Source organism: Pelobates fuscus, chromosome 8 (genome assembly GCF_036172605.1).
Source record: "Pelobates fuscus isolate aPelFus1 chromosome 8, aPelFus1.pri, whole genome shotgun sequence".
Taxonomy (NCBI): Eukaryota; Metazoa; Chordata; class Amphibia; order Anura; family Pelobatidae; genus Pelobates; species Pelobates fuscus.
Window position 1 is genome coordinate 176,973,335 of NC_086324.1, and position 27,302 is coordinate 177,000,636.

Genomic DNA, 27,302 nt, shown 5'->3' on the forward strand with positions numbered 1-27,302 from the left:
GTGTTTACTTCTGTCGAACCGAACCAATGGGACTTTAGTGATTAGCCCGTGAGTGCTTTCCATTGCAGTCATGCTGCTTGATCACCTTAGTTATTTGAGATGTTCATGATATAGACATTGATATAAGAATATTACCACCATAAGAAAAAACTTTACAATTTTATTATACGTATTCATAAATCCTTCAAAAGGATCTCTGACATAGTTCTGCTCTCCGTCACTGATCACCATTCTACATGCCACCATACTACGAGCCACCATTCTACGAGCCACCATTCTACGTGCCACCAATCTACATGGTTCTTATTAATGATTGTATAAAGGATAGCCGGCAGTCTAGTGTAGCTTTCAGTCAGCATTGTAAATCAGCGTGGACACATTGCATGGCGCCCTCCATCCACGGGGACAGTTACCCCTGTAATGAAGGAGGCAGCGTCTGAAGCAAGGAATGCAATCATGCGGGCAACTTCATCCACAGTTCCTGGGCGTCCCAGGGCGTGCGTGTGCTGGGTGCGCTGTAGGAACTGGTAAAGAAAAGGGTTAAACAAAGAATTAGTTGGAGGAAAGAGCATAGTGCGCGATCTCTATCTATAACATTACAGTGGCCACAGCAATCACAATCAGCCTGTAAAATGTATTTTAACAACTATATGCACAGCAAATAAAATGGGGGAAATCGTCAATTCACAAAACAGACTTTTATTTATAAATAAGAAAAAAATGTAAATGAAGTACAGATGTCGATTGTTGTTGTTTAATATAAGGGGCATTCAGATGCAGAATAGTGTAGGAATTTACAAAAGCAGGCATTACACAGGATCCCAGAATAATCGATTTGCCCCCTCTCCCTGATAGATTGACCGCAGACAGAGAATATTTCCTTATGTACAAAGAGAAAGTCGATCCCTGAACAGATATCAATCAGGAGATTGAATCTACTTTACAAACAGTGTCCACTCTTTCTGTAGAGCTACGATTGTACAATGTAATAAAGTGACATATACTCAAAGTACGGCTCATTGCAGAAGTCAGGAATATATGATGAGTAAAGATAGTACCTGTGCGTATTGCTCGTCGTTTAGACCTGCTCTGCGATGGACATCCGTTATAATCACCCCGGGGCTAAAAGGAAACACAGTGACCTGATATAAAGCACTCAATTCAGACATTCTAACCCGAAATCACCGGTAAGGGGAAAGAAAGAAAACCTGGATCTATAATGCAGTTCAGAAATAAATCAAGTAAACATGGAGAGGGGAAAAAATAATAAAAGATTTAAAAAATCAACCAAAATAGCACCAAACAAGCACAGCAGGATACTCGTGCAACAAGGTGCTACTCGCTTTCTGGAACGTTTCAGATGAACTAGTCTTTATCAGTCTACAAACATTGACACAGGGTAGTTCAACTGAAATGTTTGTTAACACGTGTCCTACAGTTAACCAGCAGCACTGGGAAACACAAGCACTCTGTCACTTGCACTGTAAGCACTGAAAGCATTCGCCCTAAAATAGGGGGGGGCGTCGCAAGGGTGGGAAATGCTTCAAAAGGAAGAACTAAAATCGAAATCTACTTTATTGAATAATCAAAACATAAAATGTGAAATGTGTTAATATTCACAAGAATAGTACAAAAAGATTTACTCTACAAAAATAATAAAGATGTGAAAATATTAAATATAGCTGCGGTAAATCAAAAATGGATCCACTATCGTTTAAACAAGCAAACAAATCAAATTCTCAGTTGTTACAAAGTTGTAGTCACAAACAAATAGTATGGTATTGCCCTCTCCCATACAGATACAAAGTATCTATCGATATACAGATAGCAAGCTTGATACATATCAGTAATGGATGGTATTGCCCTCTGCCCACACAGATACAAAGTGTCTATCGATATACAGATAGCAAGCTTGATACATATCAGTAATGGATGGTATTATCCTCTGCCCACACAGATCGAAGTATCTATTTATACGATATACAGATAGCAAGCTTGATACATATCAGTAATGGATGGCATTGCCCTCTGCCCACACAGATACAAAGTGTCTATCGATATACAGATAGCAAGCTTGATACATATCAGTAATGGATGGTATTGCCCTCTCCCATACAGATACAAAGTGTCTATCGATATACAGATAGCAAGCTTGATACATATCAGTAATGGATGGTATTGCCCTCTGCCCATACAGATACAAAGTGTCTATCGATATACAGATAGCAAGCTTGATACATATCAGTAATGGATGGTATTATCCTCTGCCCACACAGATCGAAGTATCTATTTATACGATATACAGATAGCAAGCTTGATACATATCAGTAATGGATGGCATTGCCCTCTGCCCACACAGATACAAAGTGTCTATCGATATACAGATAGCAAGCTTGATACATATCAGTAATGGATGGCATTGCCCTCTGCCCACACAGACACAAAGTATCTATCGATATACAGATAGCAAGCTTGATACATATCAGTAATGGATGGTATTGCCCTCTCCCATACAGATACAAAGTGTCTATCGATATACAGATAGCAAGCTTGATACATATCAGTAATGGATGGCATTGCCCTCTGCCCACACAGATACAAAGTGTCTATCGATATACAGATAGCAAGCTTGATACATATCAGTAATGGATGGTATTGCCCTCTCCCATACAGATACAAAGTGTCTATCGATATACAGATAGCAAGCTTGATACATATCAGTAATGGATGGCATTGCCCTCTGCCCACACAGATACAAAGTGTCTATCGATATACAGATAGCAAGCTTGATACATATCAGTAATGGATGGTATTGCCCTCTGCCCATACAGATACAAAGTATCTATTTATACAATATACAGATAGCAAGCTTGATACATATCAGTAATGGATGGTATTGCCCTGTCCCATACAGATACAAAGTGTCTATTGATATACAGATAGCAAGCTTGATACATATCAGTAATGGATGGTATTGCCCTCTGCCCATACAGATACAAAGTATCTATCGATATACAGATAGCAAGCTTGATACATATCAGTAATGGATGGCATTGCCCTCTGCCCACACAGATACAAAGTATCTATTTATACAATATACAGATAGCAAGCTTGATACATATCAGTAATGTATTGTAAGGAAAGTTAACTGGTTTACATTCTATAAGAAAACTAAAGTAATGGAAAAACACTTACCAAACAGCATTAACTCGAACCTGCTTACTGGCCAACTCTAACAATAAGAAACACAACTCAATGATATATAATACACTATAAAGCACGCTGTATACAGAATATTAATATATATAATACACTATAAAGAACGCTGTATACAGAATATTAATATATATAATACATTATACCCCACTATAGAGCACGCTATATTCTCAGATACAGTGATAGGTATATTGGAAAACCCATGATGAAGCCATAAAAAAATTTCTCGATGATGACAGATCTTTAGAAATTAGAGAAATATTGGCTAATAAGCGATGTTACCCAGCGCTGCACATCTGGTCATCTGATCCACAGCAGATTTGGACATACAATAGGCCATGACTCCAGGAAACTGAAAGAGAGAAAGTAGAGATTGTTTTTAGCTGAAGATGGGATGTTATACACAGTGTGACTGTCATTGCTGGACGTCATGGGACCAGACACAGTGTGACTGTCATTGCTCGACGTCATGGGACCAGACACAGTGTGACTGTCATTGCTCGACATCATGGGACCGGACATAGTGTGACTGTCATTGCTGGATACCATGGGACCGGACACAGTGTGACTGTCAGTGCTGGATACCATGGGACCGGACACAGTGTGACTGTCAGTGCTGGACGTCATGGGACCGGACACAGTGTGACTGTCAGTGCTGGGTGCCATGGGACCAGACACAGTGTGACTGTCATTGCTGGATACCATGGGACCAGACACAGTGTGACTGTCAGTGCTGGACGTCATGGGACCGGACACAGTGTGACTGTCATTGCTGGACGCCATGGGACCGGACACAGTGTGACTGTCGTTGCTGGATACCATGGGACCGGACACAGTGTGACTGTCATTGCTGGATACCATGGGACCAGACACAGTGTGACTGTCAGTGCTGGACGTCATGGGACCGGACACAGTGTGACTGTCATTGCTGGACGCCATGGGACCGGACACAGTGTGACTGTCATTGCTGGATACCATGGGACCAGACACAGTGTGACTGTCATTGCTCAACGTCATGGGACCAGACACAGTGTGACTGTCATTGCTCAAGGTCATGGGACCAGACACAGTGTGACTGTCATTGCTGGACGTCATGGGACCAGACACAGTGTGACTGTCGTTGCTCAACATTATGGGACCAGACACAGTGTGACTGTCATTGCTGGATGTCATGGGACCAGACACAGTGTGACTGTCATTGCTGGATACCATGGGACCGGACACAGTGTGACTGTCATTGCTGGACGTCATGGGACCAGACACAGTGTGACTGTCAGTGCTCGACGTCATGGGACCAGACACAGTGTGACTGTCATTGCTGGATACCATGGGACCGGACACAGTGTGACTGTCATTGCTGGATACCATGGGACCGGACACAGTGTGACTGTCATTGCTGGATACCATGGGACCGGACACAGTGTGACTGTCATTGCTGGATACCATGGGACCAGACACAGTGTGACTGTCAGTGCTGGACGTCATGGGACCAGACACACAGGGCCGGTGCAAGGATTTTTGCCGCCCTAGGCAAAAGAAAAATTTGCCGCCCCCCATGTGACATCACAATGCCCACAATCTGCCATATGAACTAACGCCAGTGCTGCACACTGTGTTTACATTAAAAAGCCTGCAGGGACACGCTATAGACACCGGAACCACTTCATTAAGCTGCAGTGGTTCTGGGGACTATAGTGTCCCTTTAATGTGAGGTTAATTAGAGATTAGTGTCACTAATAATATACTAGATTGCCTACTTACAACCAGATGAAGATGGTGATGGGCACTGGCTGCAGTTTCGCCCCACTGGTCTGGTGTAGAACCGGATCTCTGGAGGCTGTTTGTAACTGCGGTCACAAAAATCAATGTTCTGGGAGAACAGGAAGCAGCTCAAGGTCTGGGCCCCTGGGCCTGATGGTGAGTATTCCCATAAGGCCCACCCATAAGTCCACCTATATGTTCCACCCATTAAATTCGCTCACAGGGAGTGTAGCGTGTAGGGGATGTTTTATGTGTTATTGTAGAGGATCTAATGTGTGTGCTTATGGAATGTAGTGTATAGGCATACCAGTTTTTGTAGGTGATGCAGTGTGTTTGTGTGTAGTGGAAGCAGTGTGTGTTTGTGGTTGTGTGTAAGGGATCCATTGTGTGAATCTGCTCGTATGCATAAGGGATGCAAGGTGTGTGTCTGTAAGTGTGTGCATTGAGTGTGTGTAAGAAATGCAATGTTTCTGTGTGTATGTAAGAGAAGCAGTGTGTGTGTGTGTGTGTGTGTTTGCATGTGTGTGTAAGGGATGCATTGTGTGTTTCTGTGTATGTATAGGGATGCATTGTGTGTGTGTGCGTGTAGTGTGAAAGAGCTCTCCCTTCTGTCCCTTAGAGCTCTCCCCTGCCCCTTAGTAGTCTCTCCTCTCCCCCCACCCTCCCCTGGGGGTCTCTTCTCACACCCACCCACCCTCCCTGTGTTTTCCTCACCTCCCCTTCTCCTCATCTCCACTTATCCTCACCCCCTCTACCTGTGTTCTTCTCACTCCCTGTGTTCTTCTCACTCCCTGTGTTCTTCTCACCTCACCCCCCTCCCTGTGTTCTTCTTACTCCCCGTCCCTGTGTTCTTCTTACTCCCCCCCTCCCCTCTTCTTCTTACCCCCCTTTATTCTTACTCCCCCCTCCCCCTTTCTTCTTACTCCCCCCTGCCATCTTCTTCTTACTCCCCCCTCCCCTCTTCTTCTTACTCCCCCCTCCCCTCTTCTTCTTACTACTCCCCTCCACTTGTCTTCTTCTTACTCCCCTTTCCCCCTTTCTTCTTACTCCCCCCCCTCTTCTTCTTACTCCCCCCTCCCCTCTTCTTCTTACTCCCCCCCTTCTTCTTACTCCCCCCACCCCTCTTCTTCTTACTCCCCCCACCCCTCTTCATACTCCCCCTCCCCCCTTCTTAGCCCCCTCCACTTGTCTTCTTCTTACTTCCCCCCTCCACTTGTCTTCTTCTTACTCCCCCCTCCCTTGTATTCTTCTTACTCCCCCCTCCTTTGTTTCCTAATTACTCCCCCACCTTCCCTCTCCTCCTAACCTCTCCTCCCCTTCCTGTAGCGTGGCCGAGCTCCTCTCCGGTCCGCGGTACAGGAGTTTCAGTTTCCTGTACCTGAGTGTGCACTTTCTGTCAGTCCGGCCGGGTCGCAGACCGGAGAGGAGCTCGGCCACGCTACAGGGGAGGTGAGGCAGTGCGGCAGGCGCCTGAGTGCTCTCTGTAGAGCGCTCAGGCGGCTGCAACATTTAAAGGGCCGGCGATGGGGGCGCAGGGCGCCCCCTCCTATATGGCGCCCTAGGCGGCTGCCTAGTTCGCCTTATAGGAAGCACCGGCCCTGCAGACACAGAGTGTGACTGTCATTGATGGACGCCATGGGACCGGACACAGTGTGACTGTCATTGCTGGATACCATGGGACCAGAGTCCAGACACAGTGTGACTGTCATTGCTGGGTACCATGGGACCAGACACAGTGTGACTGTCATTGCTCAACGTCATGGGACCAGACACAGTGTGACTGTCATTGCTCAAGGTCATGGGACCAGACACAGTGTGACTGTCATTGCTCAACGTCATGGGACCAGACACAGTGTGACTGTCATTACTGGGCGTCATGGGACCGGACACAGTGTAACTGTCATTGCTGGATGTCATGGGACCAGACACAGTGTGACTGTCATTGCTCGACGTCATGGGACCAGACACAGTGTGACTGTCAGTGCTGGATACCATGGGACCTGACACAGTGTGACTGTCATTGCTGGATACCATGGGACCGGACACAGTGTGACTGTCATTGCTGGATACCATGGGACCAGACACAGTGTGACTGTCATTGCTGGGTGCCATGGGACCAGACACAGTGTGACTGTCATTGCTGGATACCATGGGACTGGACACAGTGTGACTGTCATTGCTGGATACCATGGGACCAGACACAGTGTGAATGTCAGTGCTGGACGTCATGGGACCAGACACAGTGTGACTGTCATTGCTGGACGCCATGGGACCGGACACAGTGTGACTGTCATTGCTGGATACCATGGGACCAGACACAGTGTGACTGTCATTGCTGGATACCATGGGACCAGACACAGTGTGACTGTCATTGCTCAAGGTCATGGGACCAGACACAGTGTGACTGTTATTGCTCAAGGTCATGGGACCAGACACAGTGTGACTGTTATTGCTGGACGTCATGGGACCAGACACAGTGTGACTGTCATTGCTCAACGTCATGGGACCAGACACAGTGTGACTGTCATTACTGGGCGTCATGGGAGCGGACACAGTGTGACTGTCATTGCTGGATGTCATGGGACCGGACACAGTGTGACTGTCATTGCTCGACGTCATGGGACAGGACACAGTGTGACTGTCATTGCTGGACGTCATGGGACCAGACACAGTGTGACTGTCATTACTGGATACCATGGGACCGGACACAGTGTGACTGTCATTGCTGGACGTCATGGGACCAGACACAGTGTGACTGTCATTGCTCGACGTCATGGGACCAGACACAGTGTGACTGTCATTGCTCGAAGTCATGGGACCAGACACAGGGTGACTGTCAGTGCTGGATAGAAGGGACTGGACACAGTGTGACTGTCATTGCTCGACATCATGGGACCAGACACAGTGTGACTGTCATTGCTCGACGTCATTGGACCAGACACAGTGTGACTGTCAGTGCTGGATAGAAGGGACCGGACACAGTGTGACTGTCATTGCTCGACATCATGGGACCGGACACAGTGTGACTGTTGTGACGAAACCAATCTCGCCACATTGTATTGGAGGAGCCTGGTTGCCCGCCTGCTGCCTTTGGATTATGGACCGGCAGCTAAAGGGTTAATTTTACTGTGCAGAGGGATTTATTTCTCCCTTTCTCCACAGCAGTTCATCTACCGAACAAACAGCCGTTCACCAACCTCCCCAGAGCCGTGGGAAGCCGGCCGGCGTTGTTAATTGGCCACCCAGAAGCTGGAGAGTGCCCTCCATTTACCTCCCTGAAGCTGCGGTTAACCGCAGCTTAATTGCTTGTTAACTGTGTGGCCGCTGTTACACTTAGCGGCCGCTAGGTGGCGCTGTTCTGTAGCCCCCCGGGCAGCCAGCACTTTTCTGCCCGGCTTTCATGCACCATAATCGGACACTTTTCCGTGCAGGCACCGCTGAACCTCCAGCCCCTGGTTCTAATTCGTATGGATTTGGTGAATGCAGGGAAATTCGGTAGTTTATGTTTTATGTGAACTGTAGTAACCCAGATAGCCTGCCATGGAGCCTGTTCGTATAATTAAAGACTTTAGCTCCATGGCAATTAAAATGTATTTGTGTGATCTGGGTGCCATTCACCTAATAATGTGCACCCAGACCTGAGCTATCTGGGGATATGTTACATGTCTGTGTTTTATGTATAAAATGTGTCTGTATGTATTTTAAAGTGATAGTCTGTTTCTGTGTCACCATGTGCATAATGGAGTCTGGCCTTTGTCCTAGGAGATAATTGAATTACTTCATTAATTATCTCCAGGGCAGGGAGGAGGAAACCAAGATACATGGTGGGAAAGTATTGTGGCTGTGTGTACGAAAGTGATACATGTCTGTCTGCTGTTACAGTCTTCCATCTGGTCCCCTAGGGGAGTGTCCACCAGGTGGGAGACCTGCATAAATACAGGGGCAGGTAGCCCTGAATAAACAGACCACTGCTTGACCTTCAACACGGAGCCTTGTCTCGTTCTTGGGGGGATTCACTGTATGCTGCTGGAGATTGACTGCTAGGAGTGTAAGCTGATGTCTGCTTTTCCTGTTCGTCTGCTAGCAGCTATTCGTGAGGTTCCAGCTGGAGTGCTACCTTATTCCCTGGTATGCAGTTCGGGAGTTTGGTGCATTCATTTATATCCGAATTCGTGAGTTTTGGTGCTTTTACAGTAGCTGTGCCTTTTTGTGAAAAGGGGATTATAGCCTAAACGGATTTTTCCCCTTTTATGCTGAAACGGTCCGTAACATTGGTGGCAAGCGGTGGGATGGCAGGCGTCCTAGTGCGAGGAGAAGCAGCTCAGAGACACCGGTAACGTGTGGAGTTGTGCAGCGTCCCTATCTTCAGCAACATAATGGAACCAGCAGTGGCTACAGCAAGCATGGCGTATAGCTACTCCGTACTAGAGTTTGGCACGATGGTAGGGTTGCACCTGAAGTTTTACGGACCCAATCCAGAGGAGAAATACGTGCGGTTCGTGTGGGACATGGTGACCCGGAACCTACAACACAGGGCGTTGAGGGAAGGCCAGTGGGCACGTTGGGAGAAACTACAGCCACAGGTAGAGTGGGACGAGGAAGAAACCGAAGTGGCCGGTGGAGATGGGACCGAGGTTTCTCCACCGGCCCTACAGGGATGCTGGGCACCCGGCCCAGATCCCCAACTAGAGCTGGAGTTACAGAAAGTGGAGAGCATCGACCTCCCCCCCCAGCAGCAGGACACCGTATTGGGAGGAGAGACAGTCGGTCTCCCTCCACAAAGGCGGAAAGTATGTATGGGAGAGGAGCTTGCTACCACCTCTCCCCAGCGGCGGATCCATAATGTGCAGGGAATAGAGAGCCCAGTCTCCTCTCCCCAGCGGCAGAGTGTCCAGCAGGGAATAGAGAGCCCAGTCTCCTTTCCCCAGCAGCAGGACACTGTATTGGGAGGAGAGACAGTCGGTCTCCCTCCACAAAGGCGGAAAGTATGTATGGGAGAGGAGCTTGCTACCACCTCTCCCCAGCGGCGGATCCGTAATGTGCAGGGAATAGAGAGCCCAGTCTCCTTTCCCCAGCGGCAGAGTGTTCTATTGGGAGAGGAGCCTGTTACCCCCTATCCCCAGCGGCAGCTTAATGTACCAGGGGGAGACTGTAAGCCCCCCACCGGTGCAGATGGGACCGTGGTCTCTGCACTTACCACACAGGGGGTAGGGATGGTCGGTCCTGCCCCCCCACGACAGGGCTGTTTAGCCAAAGGGGAGACAGTCGGTCTCCAGCAGCAGAGCAGTGCAGCTAAAGGGGAGACAGTCGGTCTCCAGCAACCAGGCTTCAACCAGACTACTTCCGTGGTAGTGCTGGCATCAGGGCAGAGTACCGCTGGTCTCTGCCCACTCAGCAACCCACCAAGGCAGCCTACCAGTCCCCCACACAGCCATGGTGAGGCACCTGAACATGGACAAATTTCTCCTCTACCCAGGTGTAGTAACCAGTTATTGTGGGTGGGCTGTATTGCTGTTTCTGTTTTGTGGGTGGGCTGCTGGACTAACAAGGGCACTGACCGGCAAGAGGTCAGATACCCTGTTAGTCTGTTTGGAAAAGGGGAGAGATGTGACGAGAGCAATCTCGCCACATTGCATTGGAGAAGCCTGGCTGCCCGCCTGCTGCCTTTGGACTATGGCCCTGGGAGATTGGGCCCTTTAAAAACAGTATTCGGCCATACCAGAGTGTATGTCACTCATTCTGGCCCTTTAAATACAGTGGGGTCATTTGGTACTTGCCCTGTGTGAGCTGTGGTAACCCAGATAGCTATGCCATGGAGCCTATTCGTGTGATTAAAGACTTTGGCTCCATGGCGATTAAACTGTATTCGGTTGGTCTGAGTGCCATTCACCTAATAATGTGCACTCAGACCTGAGCTATCTGGGGATATGTGAAATGTCTGTGTGTTATGTGTAAAATGTGACTTTATGTATTTTAAAGTGTTTTATGTAGTTTTGCAACCATGTGGTTAATGGAGTCTGCCTCTAGTCCTGGATAATTGGATTACTTCCCCCCATTGTCTCCAGGATAGAAGGCCCTGTAAAACCATGCTTCCAGAAGGTCAAATGCACATTTGTACTAACTTTTGAACTCCTGGTCCAATTCGTATGATTTTTGAGTATGTTGTTCCCCTGAATGGATTGATTGTGAATATGTATTTTTATGCGAATGTGATGTATATTTTGGGAGTTATGAATGTTGTGTAAAAACTGTATTTTCCCTGCCTATGATAATTGTATTTTACTGTGTGTACAGATAATTAGTTTACAGGTAGAGGGGAGGGCTATGTGTGGGATGTAACTATTGTGTGATTGGTTAATGTACGTTACTGTGTGTGTCCCTCCCCTTCATGGGAGCACCTAATAAAAAGGGCTGCAAGCTAGCAGCCAGAGAGTTCTATTTTTACCCTCAACTTGAGTCCTGTCTCTTATTGGGGGAATCTGCTATAAGGGATTGCTATGCTAGGCATATTCCCTTGCTATAATCACTGAGCTCTTGTAAGAGCTTGTTCCTGCTTCATTCTGAAGGGAGATAGCTGCAGCCTGCGGTGCTTATGGTGTCTGGTGGAGTGCTTGGAGTCCTCTGGAAGCGCTAGGAGCATCCATTAACGGAGGTAACCAGTCGGGGTGCCAGTGGATCCGTTACAACTGTCATTGCTGGATACCATGGGACCGGACACAGTGTGACTGTCATTGCTGGATACCATGGGACCAGACATAGTGTGACTGTCATTGCCCCATGGGACCGGACACAGTGTGACTGTCATTGCTGGATACCATGGGACCGGACGCAGTGTGACTGTCAGTGCTGGATACCATGGGACCGGACACAGTGTGACTGTCATTGCTGGATACCATGGGACCGGACATAGTGTGACTGTCATTGCCCCATGGGACCGGACACAGTGTGACTGTCATTGCTGGATACCATGGGACCGGACGCAGTGTGACTGTCAGTGCTGGATACCATGGGACTGGACACAGTGTGACTGTCATTGCTGAACACCATGGGGTCATCATGGGACACAGTGACTAGAATCTTCAACTATCAGTAAGATAGAGAGTTAGCATGAACGTTGCTTGCCAAGGGTTAGTTATTAAACTGCTGGGACTGACACCACGGACAGCTGAAATTAGCACATGGAAGGTTTATATAGTGGAATTGAATATTCAGCTTAAGGCATAGAAACAGTCAACCTGTGTTGCTCCTATTTCCTACCAAGGACGATGAAACTATACTTGCACTGGTAATAAAACTAATCAAAAGGAATCATTATCATATTACCCACATTAAGGGTGCAAAAAGCCAAGGAAAATACCCTGTGAGGCAAAAAAAACCAAACTGAAAATAAAACAAAGATTTTATATCAGCTCTGTTTAACAAAATAAAACAAAATAGCAAAACAGAATAATTGGCTACAGAATATCCCTTTTATGTGTTAAAACATTACCTGCAGCAAAGATGGCTTGTTTGTGATAACTGTAGAGGGTCCTTGTAATTATCCTATGGGTGTGCGCAGCCTATTGTATAAGTGTGTGCACCCTAAAGCACAAACACACACATATATATATATATACACACCACACACACACACTGTTGTGTGAGGGTGCTGTATGTGTGTGCGGGCGCTATGTGTGTGTGAAGGTGCTGTGTGTGTGTGTGTGAAGGTGCTGTGTGTGTGTGAGGGCGCTGTATGTGTGTGTGATATTAGTGTGTATGTGTAAGGGTACTGTGTGTGTAAGGGTACTGTGTGTGTAAGGGTGCTGTGTATGTAAGGGTGCTTTGTGTGTAAGGGTGCTGTATGTGTGTAAGGGTGATGTATGTGTGTGTGATGTTAGTGTGTATGTGTAAGGGCGCTGTGTATGTAAGGGTGCTGTGTGTGTAAGGGTGCTTTGTGTGTAAGGGTGCTGTATGTGTGTAAGGGTGATGTATGTGTGTGTGATGTTAGTGTGTATGTGTAAGGGCGCTGTGTATGTAAGGGTGCTGTATGTGTGTAAGGGTGCTGTATGTGTGTAAGGGTGATGTATGTGTGTGTGATGTTAGTGTGTATGTGTAAGGGCGCTGTGTATGTAAGGGTGCTGTGTGTGTAAGGGTGCTTTGTGTGTAAGGGTGCTGTATGTGTGTAAGGGTGATGTATGTGTGTGTGATGTTAGTGTGTATGTGTAAGGGCGCTGTGTATGTAAGGGTGCTGTGTGTGTAAGGGTGCTTTGTGTGTAAGGGTGCTGTATGTGTGTAAGGGTGATGTATGTGTGTGTGATGTTAGTGTGTATGTGTAAGGGCGCTGTGTATGTAAGGGTGCTGTATGTGTGTAAGGGTGCTGTATGTGTGTAAGGGTGATGTATGTGTGTGTGATGTTAGTGTGTATGTGTAAGGGCGCTGTGTATGTAAGGGTGCTGTGTGTGTAAGGGTGCTTTGTGTGTAAGGGTGCTGTATGTGTGTAAGGGTGATGTATGTGTGTGTGATGTTAGTGTGTATGTGTAAGGTTAGTGTGTATGTGTATGTGTATGTGTAAGGGTGCTGTGTGTGTAAGGGTGCTGTGTATGTAAGGGTGATGTGTGTGTAAGGGTGCTGTGTGTGTAAGGGTGCTGTAAGGGTGCTGTATGTGTGTAAGGGTGCTGTATGTGTGTGTAAAGGTGCTGTATGTGTGTATTGTGTGGGGTGGGGGGACCGTTTAGCTGATATCCCCCCTCCCTGATATCCCCCCGCAGCCTGCTGGGCTAGAGTTCACTCTCGCGAGATCTGAGCGTTGCCAGTCCCCAGGTCCTCTCCTGCCTCCCTCACTGACTTAGATCTCCCTCACCGGACCACGAAGGGAGGCACATAGTGCGGTCCACGGGAATTAAGGTGTGCCCAGGCACACCCGGCACACCCCGTGCACACGCCTATGAATGTATTGGCTTAACAGAGAATTTATTACATAATTGTAAATTCTGAGCCCAAGTGGAAAAAAAGTACCTCCAATCTGTTAGGTTTCAGCTATTCAGACTTGGTAGTTCTGCTCTTAGAGCTTTGTTAATGATGGCACCATGGCCGTGATTTTATATTTTTGTATAACCTTTCACATGAGTTAATATTTGAAAAAATATGTAAATATTTCCATTTTTTACTTTAATATACTTATTTTTTTCTATTATAACTTTTTTTGATCTTTTAATTTTTTAAAATATATATATTTTAAAAGTTTATCTAAAAATCTTAAATTATTTGAAAATCCTAAATTGAGGCGAATACATGGTTAATGCAGTGAATGTGTGTAACATTGTGATAAAGGAGAAATTGGAATTTCATTATCTCTGAAGAAAGATGTCACCAACATGTGAAACATTCCTTTCAAATAGTTTTTCTTAATATTTGTATAAAATTAAAACAAACATTTATAAAAGGGATAAAAAGGGAGTTCCCAAAAACGAGAATTCCAATCCACAAATAAATATTCAAACTGTACAATTAATTAATTTACAAAATGAGATCAAAAACACAAATCGGATTGTAAATATGTATATAGTAAACTCGGCACAATGTGTATCATTGCTTAGTCAGTGCCATTATTATGTCGCTTTTTGTAACATTCTGTTTATGTTATGAATCAATTATCTTTATACCGAGAATTGTGGAAAACAACCGCAGTATTAAGAATAAGGAGGACTTCCAATGTAATTTCGAAGGAGGTTTTATTATCTCTTATAGAATCAGTTCAAAACAAATAGTCTCTTTCTTCCAGAATTGCATTAATGAAAAAAGAAAGCAGAATGCAAAGAACTTGTTTGCAAGAAAAAGTATTTTCAATAATAAAGTCCTCTTATATATTAATCGGTTTCCAGGATCAATTAATCTTCAGAGAAAAATGAATGGCAGTTGGAATTGATTTTCCCTACATGATGGCGGTAGTAATTATTATACGTGATTAGTAAATAGCAGCAATGGTTAAACTTATCTGCTGGTTATAACAATATGTATATCATCGTTTAGTGAAATCTCCTTAAAGGGACACTGTAGTCACCTGAACAACTTCAGCTTAATGAGGTTGTTCAGGTGAGTGCTACAGCTACCCGGAGCCTTTTTCTTGTAAGCACTGTATTTTCTGAGAAAATGCAGTGTTTACATTGGAAGCTTGGAACACCTCTTGTTGCAGTCAATCAGACGGCCACCAGAGGGACTTCCGAGTTCAGAGGCTAAAAAGGCCTCACGTCTGACGTATTCACGCATGGGCGAATACTTCAGACTGTGAACGCGCTTTGTATCCTGTGTCAGCACTGCGTGGGAGTGGCTTCAGCTGACAGGTCTGAAAAGGCTGAAGACCAAAGAGGAGGATTCAAACTGTAAGTAAACTTATTTAGTGAGTGTGGGTGGGTGACTGAGGGTGAGTGGGAGAGGATGGATGGATGGATGATAGGGATGGATGGATGATAGGGATGGATGGATGATGGGAGTGGATGGATGGATATGGCTGATGGGGATGGATATGGATGGATGATGGGAATGGATGGATGATGGGGATGGATATGGATGATATGGATGGATGATGGGTATGGATATGGATGATGGGAATGGATGGATGATGGGAATGGATGGTCAGACAGCTCAGCTCGCGAACGCACATTCCGCGCACATGCGCGGTTGAGCGCTGAGTTTCTTCATAGGGAGGCATTCAATGCCGCTCTATGAAGAATGCGATTGGTGCAGCGCGAAACCGCGCATGCGCACCACATCGCGATGATGCTTCTCAGGGAGAAGCGTCCTATTGAGCCCTGCGATTTCGTCAGTTTGACGAAAAGGGGGCGTGGCCTAGCAGGGAGCTCAGCGCTGGAACGGAGGTAAGTTTTATTATTAAAATTTACTCTGATTTTTTTTTTTATGTTTCAAAATGATTTTTATCTTCAAATTCGCGGCACAGCTATGGGGACCAAGTTTGCCCCAAGTTACGCTAATTTATTCATGTCATTTTGGGAGAGGACTTTTGTATACCAAGGACATGAATTTGGGGCAAACTTGGTCCCTTATAAAAGGTTATAGATGATGTTTTTATGGTATGGAAAGGAACAGAGACTGATTTTAATTATCTTAATCTCAATGATTGGGGGATTAAATTAACTAAATATATTAATTCTACCTCAATAGATTTTTTTAGATCTTAATATTTTTTTCTCTAATAATCAGGTCAAAACTAGAATTTTTTTTAAACAAGTTCATATTAACAGTTTTATTGATACAAAAAGTTGTCATCATGATCCTTGGCTACGGGATATACCAAAAGGTCAATTTTTACGGTTGAAGCGTAATTGCACAGAACAAACAGATTTTAACGAACAATCGGAATTTCTGAAAAAAAACAATTTTTACAAAAAGGTTATAAAGAGGATGAACTTGTAAATAGTTTAAAAACTGTTAATGACACTATAAGACCTGATTTGCTTAAATATAAAGAAAAAAAGGAGACATTAAAATCAAACCAAATTCCCTTTATTTTTAATTATTCAAGCAATACAGGTTTTCTTAAAAAGACTATCAATAAAAATTGGCATATTCTCCAACAAGAGCACGATATTAAAGAATTTCTGGGAGATAGGCCGAAATTTATTTTTAGAGGTGCCAGGAATTTGAAGCAAATTTTAATATATATTTATATATTTAGAATAAGTTTTAGGTATTAAATTATGTTTTTATTTACTAAAACATTTTATTTATCTCTTAGTTTTTTTCTCCTTTTTTTTTGGTGTTCATTTGAGCAATATTTTGACTTTTTTATGAATTTAATACAAACAGCCAATTGTATTGCAAGAAAGAACAATCATCCCACCCGTCATTTACACTGCGTGCAGAATTATTAGGCAAATGAGTATTTTGACCACATCATCCTCTTTATGCATGTTGTCTTACTCCAAGCTGTATAGGCTCGAAAGCCTACTACCAATTAAGCATATTAGGTGATGTGCATCTCTGTAATGAGAAGGGGTGTGGTCTAATGACATCAACACCCCATATCAGGTGTGCATAATTATTAGGCAACCTCCTTTCCTTTGGCAAAATGGGTCAAAAGAAGGACTTGACAGGCTCAGAAAAGTAAAAAATAGTGAGATATCTTGCAGAGGGATGCAGCACTCTTAAAATTGCAAAGCTTCTGAAGCGTGATCATCGAACAATCAAGCGTTTCATTCAAAATAGTCAACAGGGTCGCAAGAAGCGTGTGGAGAAACCAAGGCGCAAAATAACTGCCCATGAACTGAGAAAAGTCAAGCGTGCAGCTGCCAAGATGCCACTTGCCACCAGTTTGGCCATATTTCAGAGCTGCAACATCACTGGAGTGCCCGAAAGCACAAGGTGTGCAATACTCAGAGACATGGCCAAGGTAAGAAAGGCTGAAAGACGACCACCACTGAACAAGACACACAAGCTGAAACGTCAAGACTGGGCCAAGAAATATCTCAAGACTGATTTTTCTTAGGTTTTATGGACTGATGAAATGAGAGTGAGTCTTGATGGGCCAGATGGATGGATTGGTAAAGGGCAGAGAGCTCCAGTCCGACTCAGACGCCAGCAAGGTGGAGGTGGAGTACTGGTTTGGGCTGGTATCATCAAAGATGAGCTTGTGGGGCCTTTTCGGGTTGAGGATGGAGTCAAGCTCAACTCCCAGTTTCTGGAAGACACCTTCTTCAAGCAGTGGTACAGGAAGAAGTCTGCATCCTTCAAGAAAAACATGATTTTCATGCAGGACAATGCTCCATCACACGCGTCCAAGTACTCCACAGCGTGGCTGGCAAGAAAGGGTATAAAAGAAGAAAATCTAATGACATGGCCTCCTTGTTCACCTGATCTGAACCCCATTGAGAACCTGTGGTCCATCATCAAATGTGAGATTTACAAGGAGGGAAAACAGTACACCTCTCTGAACAGTGTCTGGGAGGCTGTGGTTGCTGCTGCACGCAATGTTGATGGTGAACAGATCAAAACACTGACAGAATCCATGGATGGCAGGCTTTTGAGTGTCCTTGCAAAGAAAGGTGGCTATATTGGTCACTGATTTGTTTTTGTTATGTTTTTGAATGTCAGAAATGTATATTTGTGAATGTTGAGATGTTATATTGGTTTCACTGGTAAAAATAAATAATTGAAATGGGTATATATTTGTTTTTTGTTAAATTGCCTAATAATTATGCACAGTAATAGTCACCTGCACACACAGATATCCCCCTAAAATAGCTATAACTAAAAACAAACTAAAAACTACTTCCAAAAATATTCAGCTTTGATATTAATCAAAGCTGAATATTTTTTTTTATTTTTTTGGGTTCATTGAGAATATGGTTGTTGTTCAATAATAAAATTAATCCTCAAAAATACAACTTGCCTAATAATTCTGCACTCCCTGTTGATGATGAGAACTGGAAATGATGTCTTTTTAACATGATACCGGAAGTATTTTACACTAGTGCCGAAAAACGGAAATTACGCTTTCAGATGACGTAAAACAGAAATGACGTATCGGCCTGAATACCGGAAGTTACGTGACCGTCAGTAAACATCTGGATAGCACGGCCATCATAAGAAGGTCGACTTCTACAGACTATATGGGAAAAGGACTCCATATTGGGAGGGAAAACCAGAACTCCCATATATGGTATTGAGAGGTGGGTTTTGTATTTTTATACATGTGTTCGGAATTTTGTAATTTTGTATTAGATATATAAGCAAGTTACTGATACATATCATTATTGCACCTGAGGAAGACCAAGAGAGTGGTCGAAATGCGTTGTGCTTGTTCAGCTTTTATTTCCAATTAAGTATTTTACTATTAAGTTTATTTTGGTTCCTAATTTCAACCAGACGAAATTTGATATCCGTTCCTGGGGGACCAGCTTTTATACAGCATCGTTCTGGAAGTATTCTACATGCCTTTACAGTAGAGAGCCAACTTATATGGCTCTCTAAAGTGTGAGTGCTCCAAGTTACTTTTTATACTATATACTGGTTTTAATATATTGCCCTATGATAGCTGTTTATGTGCCAGATTATATTATTACTCATCCATCGTGTGCGCAAAACCTCCTCTTCTTTTATCCAATTTTGTACATGTAAGTGTTTTAAGAGTGACTAAAACACTGGTTTGTTTTTTAGACACACTGAGATTTATTGTTTTATCTTGTAATTGCATATCGTTTAGCGCCATTTTACCCAATTTTTGTATGTTTTTATATCCAAAAATCACCCAGATCAGTTCAGGGGTTTAGGAGTTTCATGGAGGTGTTAGTTTGACCGACCGCACACAAGGCTCTTGCCCAGAAATAGTTCCATGAGTTTGGATTGTGCGGTCGGTCTTTTTCGGACAGTTTGGAAACAAATCAACGAACAGTACACCCTGGCTCATAGTAGTGTTTGTTCCCTTAGTTCATGGGAACAAAACTCTCGAGCAGCTGGTAGGGGAAAGGAAGCAGGTGTTCGCAAAGTTTGACCGGTGTTCGGGAAGTCGAGTGTCCGATTTTAGTTCCATACACTCGAGGACCAAGTCCCGCTGCCTCCTTCCTTGCGAACAAAAGGGCCGCCGTTTTCACCAGCACGTGCGCGTTCGACTATACGAAGGAGAGCACTTAAGTCACCGTTCTCTTTGAAGTTAATGGGACAGGGGGCTGGTCAGTGTTCAGTAGTTTCAACTACCAAACTGAAAATATGTCAAAGTACCGAAATAACAGGCTAATTTCTTCACATTCACTTTCATCTGAAAATGAACGCACCAGCCCATCATTCACTTCACAAATCCATCCAATCATTCATAACAGGCGTCCTAATAAATGTGTACTTACCGACCTCTGTCCGTTGACGCTAGATACGTTGACAATGCTGCCCTTGGTCTGGATAAGATGTGGCACAGCCAAGTGAGTGAGATAGAACATCGCTCTGTAATACAGGCAAGAAACAAGGAGCATTGTATCCTCTCTGTATTATAGTCAGAAAAACATATTACACACAGGTTTAGCACAGCGTCAGATCCTACAGATCCTGGAGACATAATGCAGACTTTATAAAATATTCTCTGTAGGAAACGGAATAAAACGGGACTAGATAGAAACATTTTCATATTTGTAATATTTTTGGGCACATGTGTAATTTTCTTATTTATTAAACGGTCACGTTCTGCAATGCACTGAAACGATCAATATTGTCATCATTTGACATTTCTCCCCCAGTTTTGCCTCCTGTTTTCTGATAATTTTACAATTACATTCATAGAATAAGACAAATGTGTAATATTAGTAGGAAAAAAAGACATATTTATAATTTGAAAGACTTTTTTATTCCTTAAAAGACAAATTAAGACTGTGGTTATCTCTCTCTGAAAATCGCCACTCTGACAGGCGAGGAGCATTTATTATTATCACTTTGCTCCTATTTTTTATACATTGAAAGTGATAAAAGTGTGAACAAATAAAAAGAGGAACCAAAGTCGAATGGGGACAATCGTGGAATGGGTAGACCAACGAATATATTGGATTAAGTAAGGGGCTCTTTACAAATAACCCATGGAGTTAAATCAAATGTCCCCTTTTTACTTCGTTTTCCCATTCATCCCAGTAATACCCAAGAGGTTCCAGCAATTTCAAAGGTTGTCGGATGGCTAACTCATATTCTTTATTTTCTAAAACTAAAGCAACCACCTCTTTGATTGAAGGAATGACAGACGACTTCACATGTCTGCATTCACTGTTTCTCATATTTATTATGACACACCGAGACCATAACTACCAGTTCTAATGATGGCTTTCATTATTGGAGCAATGACATGTGACATACGATGGACATTCCTCCCCTCCCCCCTAGGTTACATTTTTGATGTTTCTTGTACAATGCACTTATTGCCTTTTCAGTTCATGGAACGAGTTACTTTGCTCTAGGATACAACATGGAACGATATATAAATATTCCCAATACTATATGTGTTCTTATTAAGCCAGTTGCATCCTGTCTTACTATATGTTCACTTATCGTATCTCGTGTTATACATTCATTGCATCATTTTGTTAATTATTCTTTTTATATAGTAAAAAAAACAATTTCAATAAAAAATATTTGAAAGGAATAAATAGGCTGAAAACAGAAAGTCCCATAAAATCAGCTTAAAGAGTGTCTAAGCTCTGTGTGTTGTGTTGGTTATCAGGGCTAGGTAGGTCTACACATAATATCACCTACTGGAACTTACCTTACCTGTGGATAGTACACTAAAAGCAGGTCATAAGTCGCCATTCTGGGACTCGGACTGTAAACTGAGAGGGATTGGGTTTATGCAGAGATGTATTGATTAATCCAGAAAAGGACTGTTCTGGCAATGGGACAGCAGTGTCCTTGCCCCATAACCAGTAGAATAAATGGTGTAGTTATGATGCACAGAGCACCCTTTAACCTTTTTGCTATTTTCGTTTTATCTTAATTTTTTATTTTTATAGCATTTCATTAATTTTCCAGATTGGGTTGATATCTCACCTTACGTTGATATTCATCACTCGGTCAAAGTCATCCAGGGTTGTGTTTTCTATTGTACCCATGGTTAAGATTCCACCACTGTTCACCAGCACGTCCAACTGCCCAAAGTATGCAACGGTCTCCTCCACCACACGGCGTACCACAGTTTCATCAACCAGATCTCCAGAGACCAGCAAGGGCTGTGTGGTCGACAAGGAGAATGAATGTGTCAGGAGCAATTTATTCTATTTATAACCCGAACGGGTCTCTAATTCTATATAAAACATCTCGCTGTAATACCTGTTCTGCACCCTCGTCTAAAGCACCTAAATACTGGAACAGGGTGCTAAGAACCTCAAGGGTAAATGGTAGATGGGGCATGGGTTGCTGTGTATGCAGGATCCTCACCTTTGAATACAGAGTTACTGTGTCTAACAGTCTTGTGGCTTTGCTTTACAGTTACCCAACAATGCTTTTACAGTGTACGTGGCTGTAACGTGAACCCACCTTACCTCTCTCACAGTGCCTTTTACTAGCCCCCAACAATTTACATTCATATTCAGGAGACTTATAAACCACAACTATTATTCAGAGAAACGTACACTGTTCATCCTTTATCACAGGAAACAAAAGCCTGAAATGATCCTTCAATAAAGTAAATTAATTTCCATAAGACCTCAATTTTATAAACCCATGAATGATACTATTATTACGTCACTTATTATTATTATTATTATTATTATTATTATTATTATTATTTTACAGATTATTATTAATACTAATAATAATTCATATTATATTACTATTATTATTATTAAGTCACATATTAATATTATTATTAATATTATGGAGTCACTGATTATTATTTTTATTATTAAGTCACAGATTAATATTATTATTAATATTATTATTAAGTCACTTATTATTATTAATTCACATATTAATATTAGTATTATTATGATTAAGTCACTTATGATTATGATTATTATTATTATTGTTATTATTATTATTATTATTATTATTATTAAGTCACATATTCATATTATTATTAATATTATGGAGTCACTGATTATTATGTTTGTATTATTAACTCACATATTATTATTATTATTTTATTAGTATTAAGTCACAGATTAATATTATTATTATTATTAGGCCACAGCTTATTATTATTATTAGTATTATTAAGTCAGAGATTAATATTATTATTATTAAGTCACAGATTAATATTATTGAGTCACTGATTATTATTATTATTATTATTATTATTTTTATTATTATTATTAATATTATTGAGTCACTGATTATTATTATTATTATTATTATTTTTATTATTATTAAGTCACATATTCATATTATTATTAATATTATGGAGTCACTGATTACTATGTTTGTATTATTAACTCACAGATTATTATTATTATTATTATTATTAATATTATTGAGTCACTGATTATTATTATTATTATTATTATTTTATTATTATTAAGTCACAGATTAATATTATTATTATTATTATTATTAGGCCACAGCTTATTATTATTATTAAGTCAAAGATTCAGGACAGAAGGAGAGTTTAGGCGTCAAACCTTCTGATCGCTGAGCTGCTCACAGGCATTTGCCGTTTCCTTCAGCTTTTCCTCATTCCTCCCATTTAGGGCCAGACGGGCCCCTAGACGTGCAAATAGCAGTGCAGTTCCGGCTCCAATCCCTGAGCTGGCTCCCGTCACTAAACACACTTTACCCCTCAGAGAAACAATCTGAAACGAGAGAAATCACTTCATATTAATTAGTGACATTTGTATGGCATTCTCAATACCAGTTCCACTTCTAGATATTATAAAAGATTAGTATTTTACAAAAAATGCAGATTTCAATAGACACTTTAAAAAATTTACCTTGTTGCACTTCCAAACACCCGGTCTGGTTACATCCTGGTTTGATTAGCTCAGTAGAGATAAACTCAAGAGGCAGAAATTGACCAGAGCATCTGCCTTGCAAAGACTTCTCATTGAGCTGCATTGGGAGTCTGTGATTGGACAGACACAGAAAGTATTGGCAGGGGTTGGAAGGGGAGGGTTTGCAAAGGCTGCAGACAGTAGAACTGCAGGTTTTGTAAGCATTTTTAGATATAACTCCAATGAAAGAGTACGTAATTAAATGCATGCATGTCTTCATTTATCATTTATCTTCTAAACAGTGATTTATTTATTTTGTATTTTGGGCAGAGGAGTGTCCCTTTAATTTAAAGTAAATTTGATGGCATTCAAGATACACGAAGGAAAGACAGGGTGTAAATTGGGGAAAGAGATAAAGATCGGGTGGTCATCTTCGGAGACACGGACATTGAATTCGAGGTCACTCAGAGTGTCCATATAGAGGAGGGGTGGGGAAAGTCCAGTCCGCGGGCCGTATAAGGTCCGCAAAATCATTTGGACAGGCCTGTGGAGATCCGGCCCTGCTATCTGTCTTTTTCAACACTATTAAAACGATCTTTACTAGATACATATGGGCTGGAAAAAGACCCCGTATTGCCTACCATATACTCACACAACCCAAACAACGAGGGGGAGTGGGACTACCAGACGTTCTCCACTATTATTACGCTATACACTTGGCAACAATAATAGAGTGGTCATGTCAACCTCCTACCAAAAGGTGGGTCACCATAGAACAGGCAATATCACATACCCCCTTGGAAGCCCTACCATGGACTTACACGAGCTCCATGGACTATCCTACACCTCCTCACCACACTATTGATGCCACGATAAATGTGTGGAAGAAAATAGCCCACCTCCCCAACATATCTCCAGGCTTATCACCAAGATACCCTATCTCTCATAACTTAAGGTTCCCGATAGGGATCAAAGGTATCCCACTCCCAATAACCGTCCAGATGGGAAACTCGCCATACATACCTATAGATAGCATATGGAATACCCATTAGAGTCACATAATAATAACAATGTGCGTGCGCTCTCTATGTGAGCTATGGAAACACTGGATACAATGTTACTGATTAGAACAATAATAATAATAATAATAATAATAATAATAACAATGTGCGTGCACTCTCTGTGAGCTATGGAAACACTGGATACAATGTGACTGATTAGAACAATAATAATAATAATAATAACAATGTGCGTGCGCTCTCTATGTGAGCTATGGAAACACTGGATACAATGTTACTGATAATAATAATAATAATAATAATAATAATAATAATAATAACATTGTGCGTGCACTCTCTATGTGAGCTATGGAAACACTGGATACAATGTTACTGATTAGAATAAAATAATAATAATATTAATAATAATAATAATAACAATGTGCGCGCTCTCTATGAGCTATGGAAACACTGGATACAATGTTACTGATTAGTATAATAATAATAATAATAATAATAATAATAATAATAACAACATTGTGTGTGCGCTCTCTATGTGAGCTATGGAAACCCTGGATACAATATTACTGATTAGTATTGTGACAGATCCATCTGTGTAGACTTATATTGCTGGTTCGTCTGCCTTAATTTCGCTGGATTTCCTGTCCGTATGCCCCTGTTCGTATGATGCTGGAATACTGATTGAAACTACCGAACAAACGGCAACCCAGGAGAGGAGTGTGCTGCTGGTTAACCTAATGGCCCCAATTAGAACGTTGCGGTTAACCGCAGACACCTCTCCATTTCATTCGTAAGGGGGGTCGTCGTTCGTATACCGACCACGAGGCGGCGGCCATTTTGGGACACGAGGAGAATCAGCGGTGTTCAGGGCAAATCCTATGGAACTAAAAACTGACACTTTATCTACTGAACACCGCTGGAAGTCGCCGCCCGCCTTCTATTTCGTCGAGGCGTACGAACACCGGTCAGTTCGGGAGATTCTAACTTTTGTATGGACTTTACCCAGATAGCCGTCGCATGGAGTCATTCGTATACCGAAGGACTTGTGAAAGACTTTGACTCCATGGTGATTGAACTAGGTACATCGGATCTGAGCGCTATTCGGTAGAAATATGCACTCAGATCCAGGCTATTTGGGGATACGTTACACGAACCATATTCATTCGGTATTACTTCAGTTATGTATTTTACTGTATTTTTCTTATTGTATTTTAAAATGGCGATTGTCTCTATCCTGGGAGATAATTAGGTTTCTTCCTAATTATCTCCGGGATAGAGAAGAAGGATTTATGGGTAAGATGGGAAGGGCTTATGTTGAAGCCACTGCGATTGGCTACTGTCCAATATGTTTTACAGTCTCCCAGTAGGTCCCCTAGGGGAGTGTCCACCTTGTGGAGACCCGCATAAATACCGGGCAGGTAGCCTCCATTAAACACATTCCTGTTTGACCTTCAAGACGGAGCTTGGTCTTGTTTGTGAAGGGATTTATTATTGGGACAGTACTTTTCGTTATTTCTAGCTGTGGAAGGAGTTCAACTGAATTGCTGATCGGGAGTTGCCGCGTTCGTATGCTCCGTTCGGGAGTGGATTAAAACTGCATTTCTGGAGAAGGGGATTATTCACTAAACGGCGGCTTCATCTACCTGGAGGTGAGTGTCGTAACAAGTATAATAATAGTAAAAATAATAATAGTAACATTGTGCGTGCACTCTCTATGTGAGATATGGAAACACTGGATACAATGTTACTGATTAGAATAAAATAATAATATTATTATTATTATATTATTATTATAATCAGTAACATTGTATCCAGTGTTTCCATAGCTCACATAGAGTGCATGCACATTATTATTATTATTATTATTATTATTATATTATTATTCTAATCAGTAACATTGTATCCAGTGTTTCCATAGCTCACATAGAGAGTGCACGCACAATGTTATTATTATTATTATTATTATTATTATTATTATTATTATTATTATCATTGTGCGTGCACTCTCTATGTGAACTATGGAAACACTGGATACAATGTTACTGATTGGAATAAAATAATAATAATAATAATAATAATAATAATAACAATGTGCGTGCTCTCTATGTGAGCTATGGAAACACTGGATACAATGTGACTGATTAGAATAATAATAATAATAATAATAACAATGTGCGCGCTCTCTATGTGAGCTATGGAAAAACTGGATACAATGTTACTGATAATAATAATAATAATAATAATAATAACAATGTGCGCGCTCTCTATGTGAGCTATGGAATCATTGGATACAATGTTACTGATAATAATAATAATAATAATAATAATAATAATAATAATAACAATGTGCGTGCACTCTATGTGAGATATGGAATCACTGGATACAATGTTACTGATTAGAATAATAATAATAATAATAATAATAATAATAACAATGTGCGTGCACTCTATTTGAGCTATGGAATCACTGGATACAATGTTACTGATTAGAACAATAATAAAAATAATAACATTGTGCGTGCACTCTATTTGAGCTATGGAATCACTGGATACAATGTTACTGATTACCTGATCTCCACTTTCTGCCATTTCTAGCTTGGGAAGGACTTTGTCCAGTTTTTTTTTTTTTGCAACTTTATTTACAATTTGTACAGTGAACACACTAACTCACTAACTCTCTTACTGAGGGATAGCTGTGTGTTATACTGAGAGGGACAGAGTGAGAGATAGCTGTGTGTGTTATACTGAGAGGGACAGAGTGAGAGATAGCTGTGTGTGTTATACTGAGAGGGACAGAGTGAGAGATAGCTTTGTGTTATACTGAGAGGGACAGAGTGAGAGATAGCTGTGTGTTATACTGAGTGAGAGATAGCTGTGTGTTATACTGAGTGAGAGATAGCTGTGTGTTATACAGAGAGGG

At 42.1% G+C, this 27,302-nt stretch overlaps 1 protein-coding gene across 1 annotated transcript; it reads right to left on the minus strand.

Moving 5' to 3' along the window:
* Positions 1 to 274: 274 nt before the first annotated feature.
* LOC134571063 (3-oxoacyl-[acyl-carrier-protein] reductase FabG-like) lies at positions 275 to 26,988 on the minus strand. The gene is made up of 8 exons (XM_063429109.1): positions 26,951 to 26,988; positions 23,055 to 23,225; positions 21,487 to 21,665; positions 19,812 to 19,905; positions 3,499 to 3,568; positions 3,196 to 3,232; positions 1,059 to 1,122; positions 275 to 524 (listed from the first exon to the last, which is right to left on the minus strand). Exons 1-8 carry the CDS (start codon positions 26,969 to 26,971, stop codon positions 366 to 368), a joined length of 795 nt encoding a protein of 264 aa, XP_063285179.1. The 5' UTR covers positions 26,972 to 26,988; the 3' UTR covers positions 275 to 365.
* Positions 26,989 to 27,302: the final 314 nt, after the last annotated feature.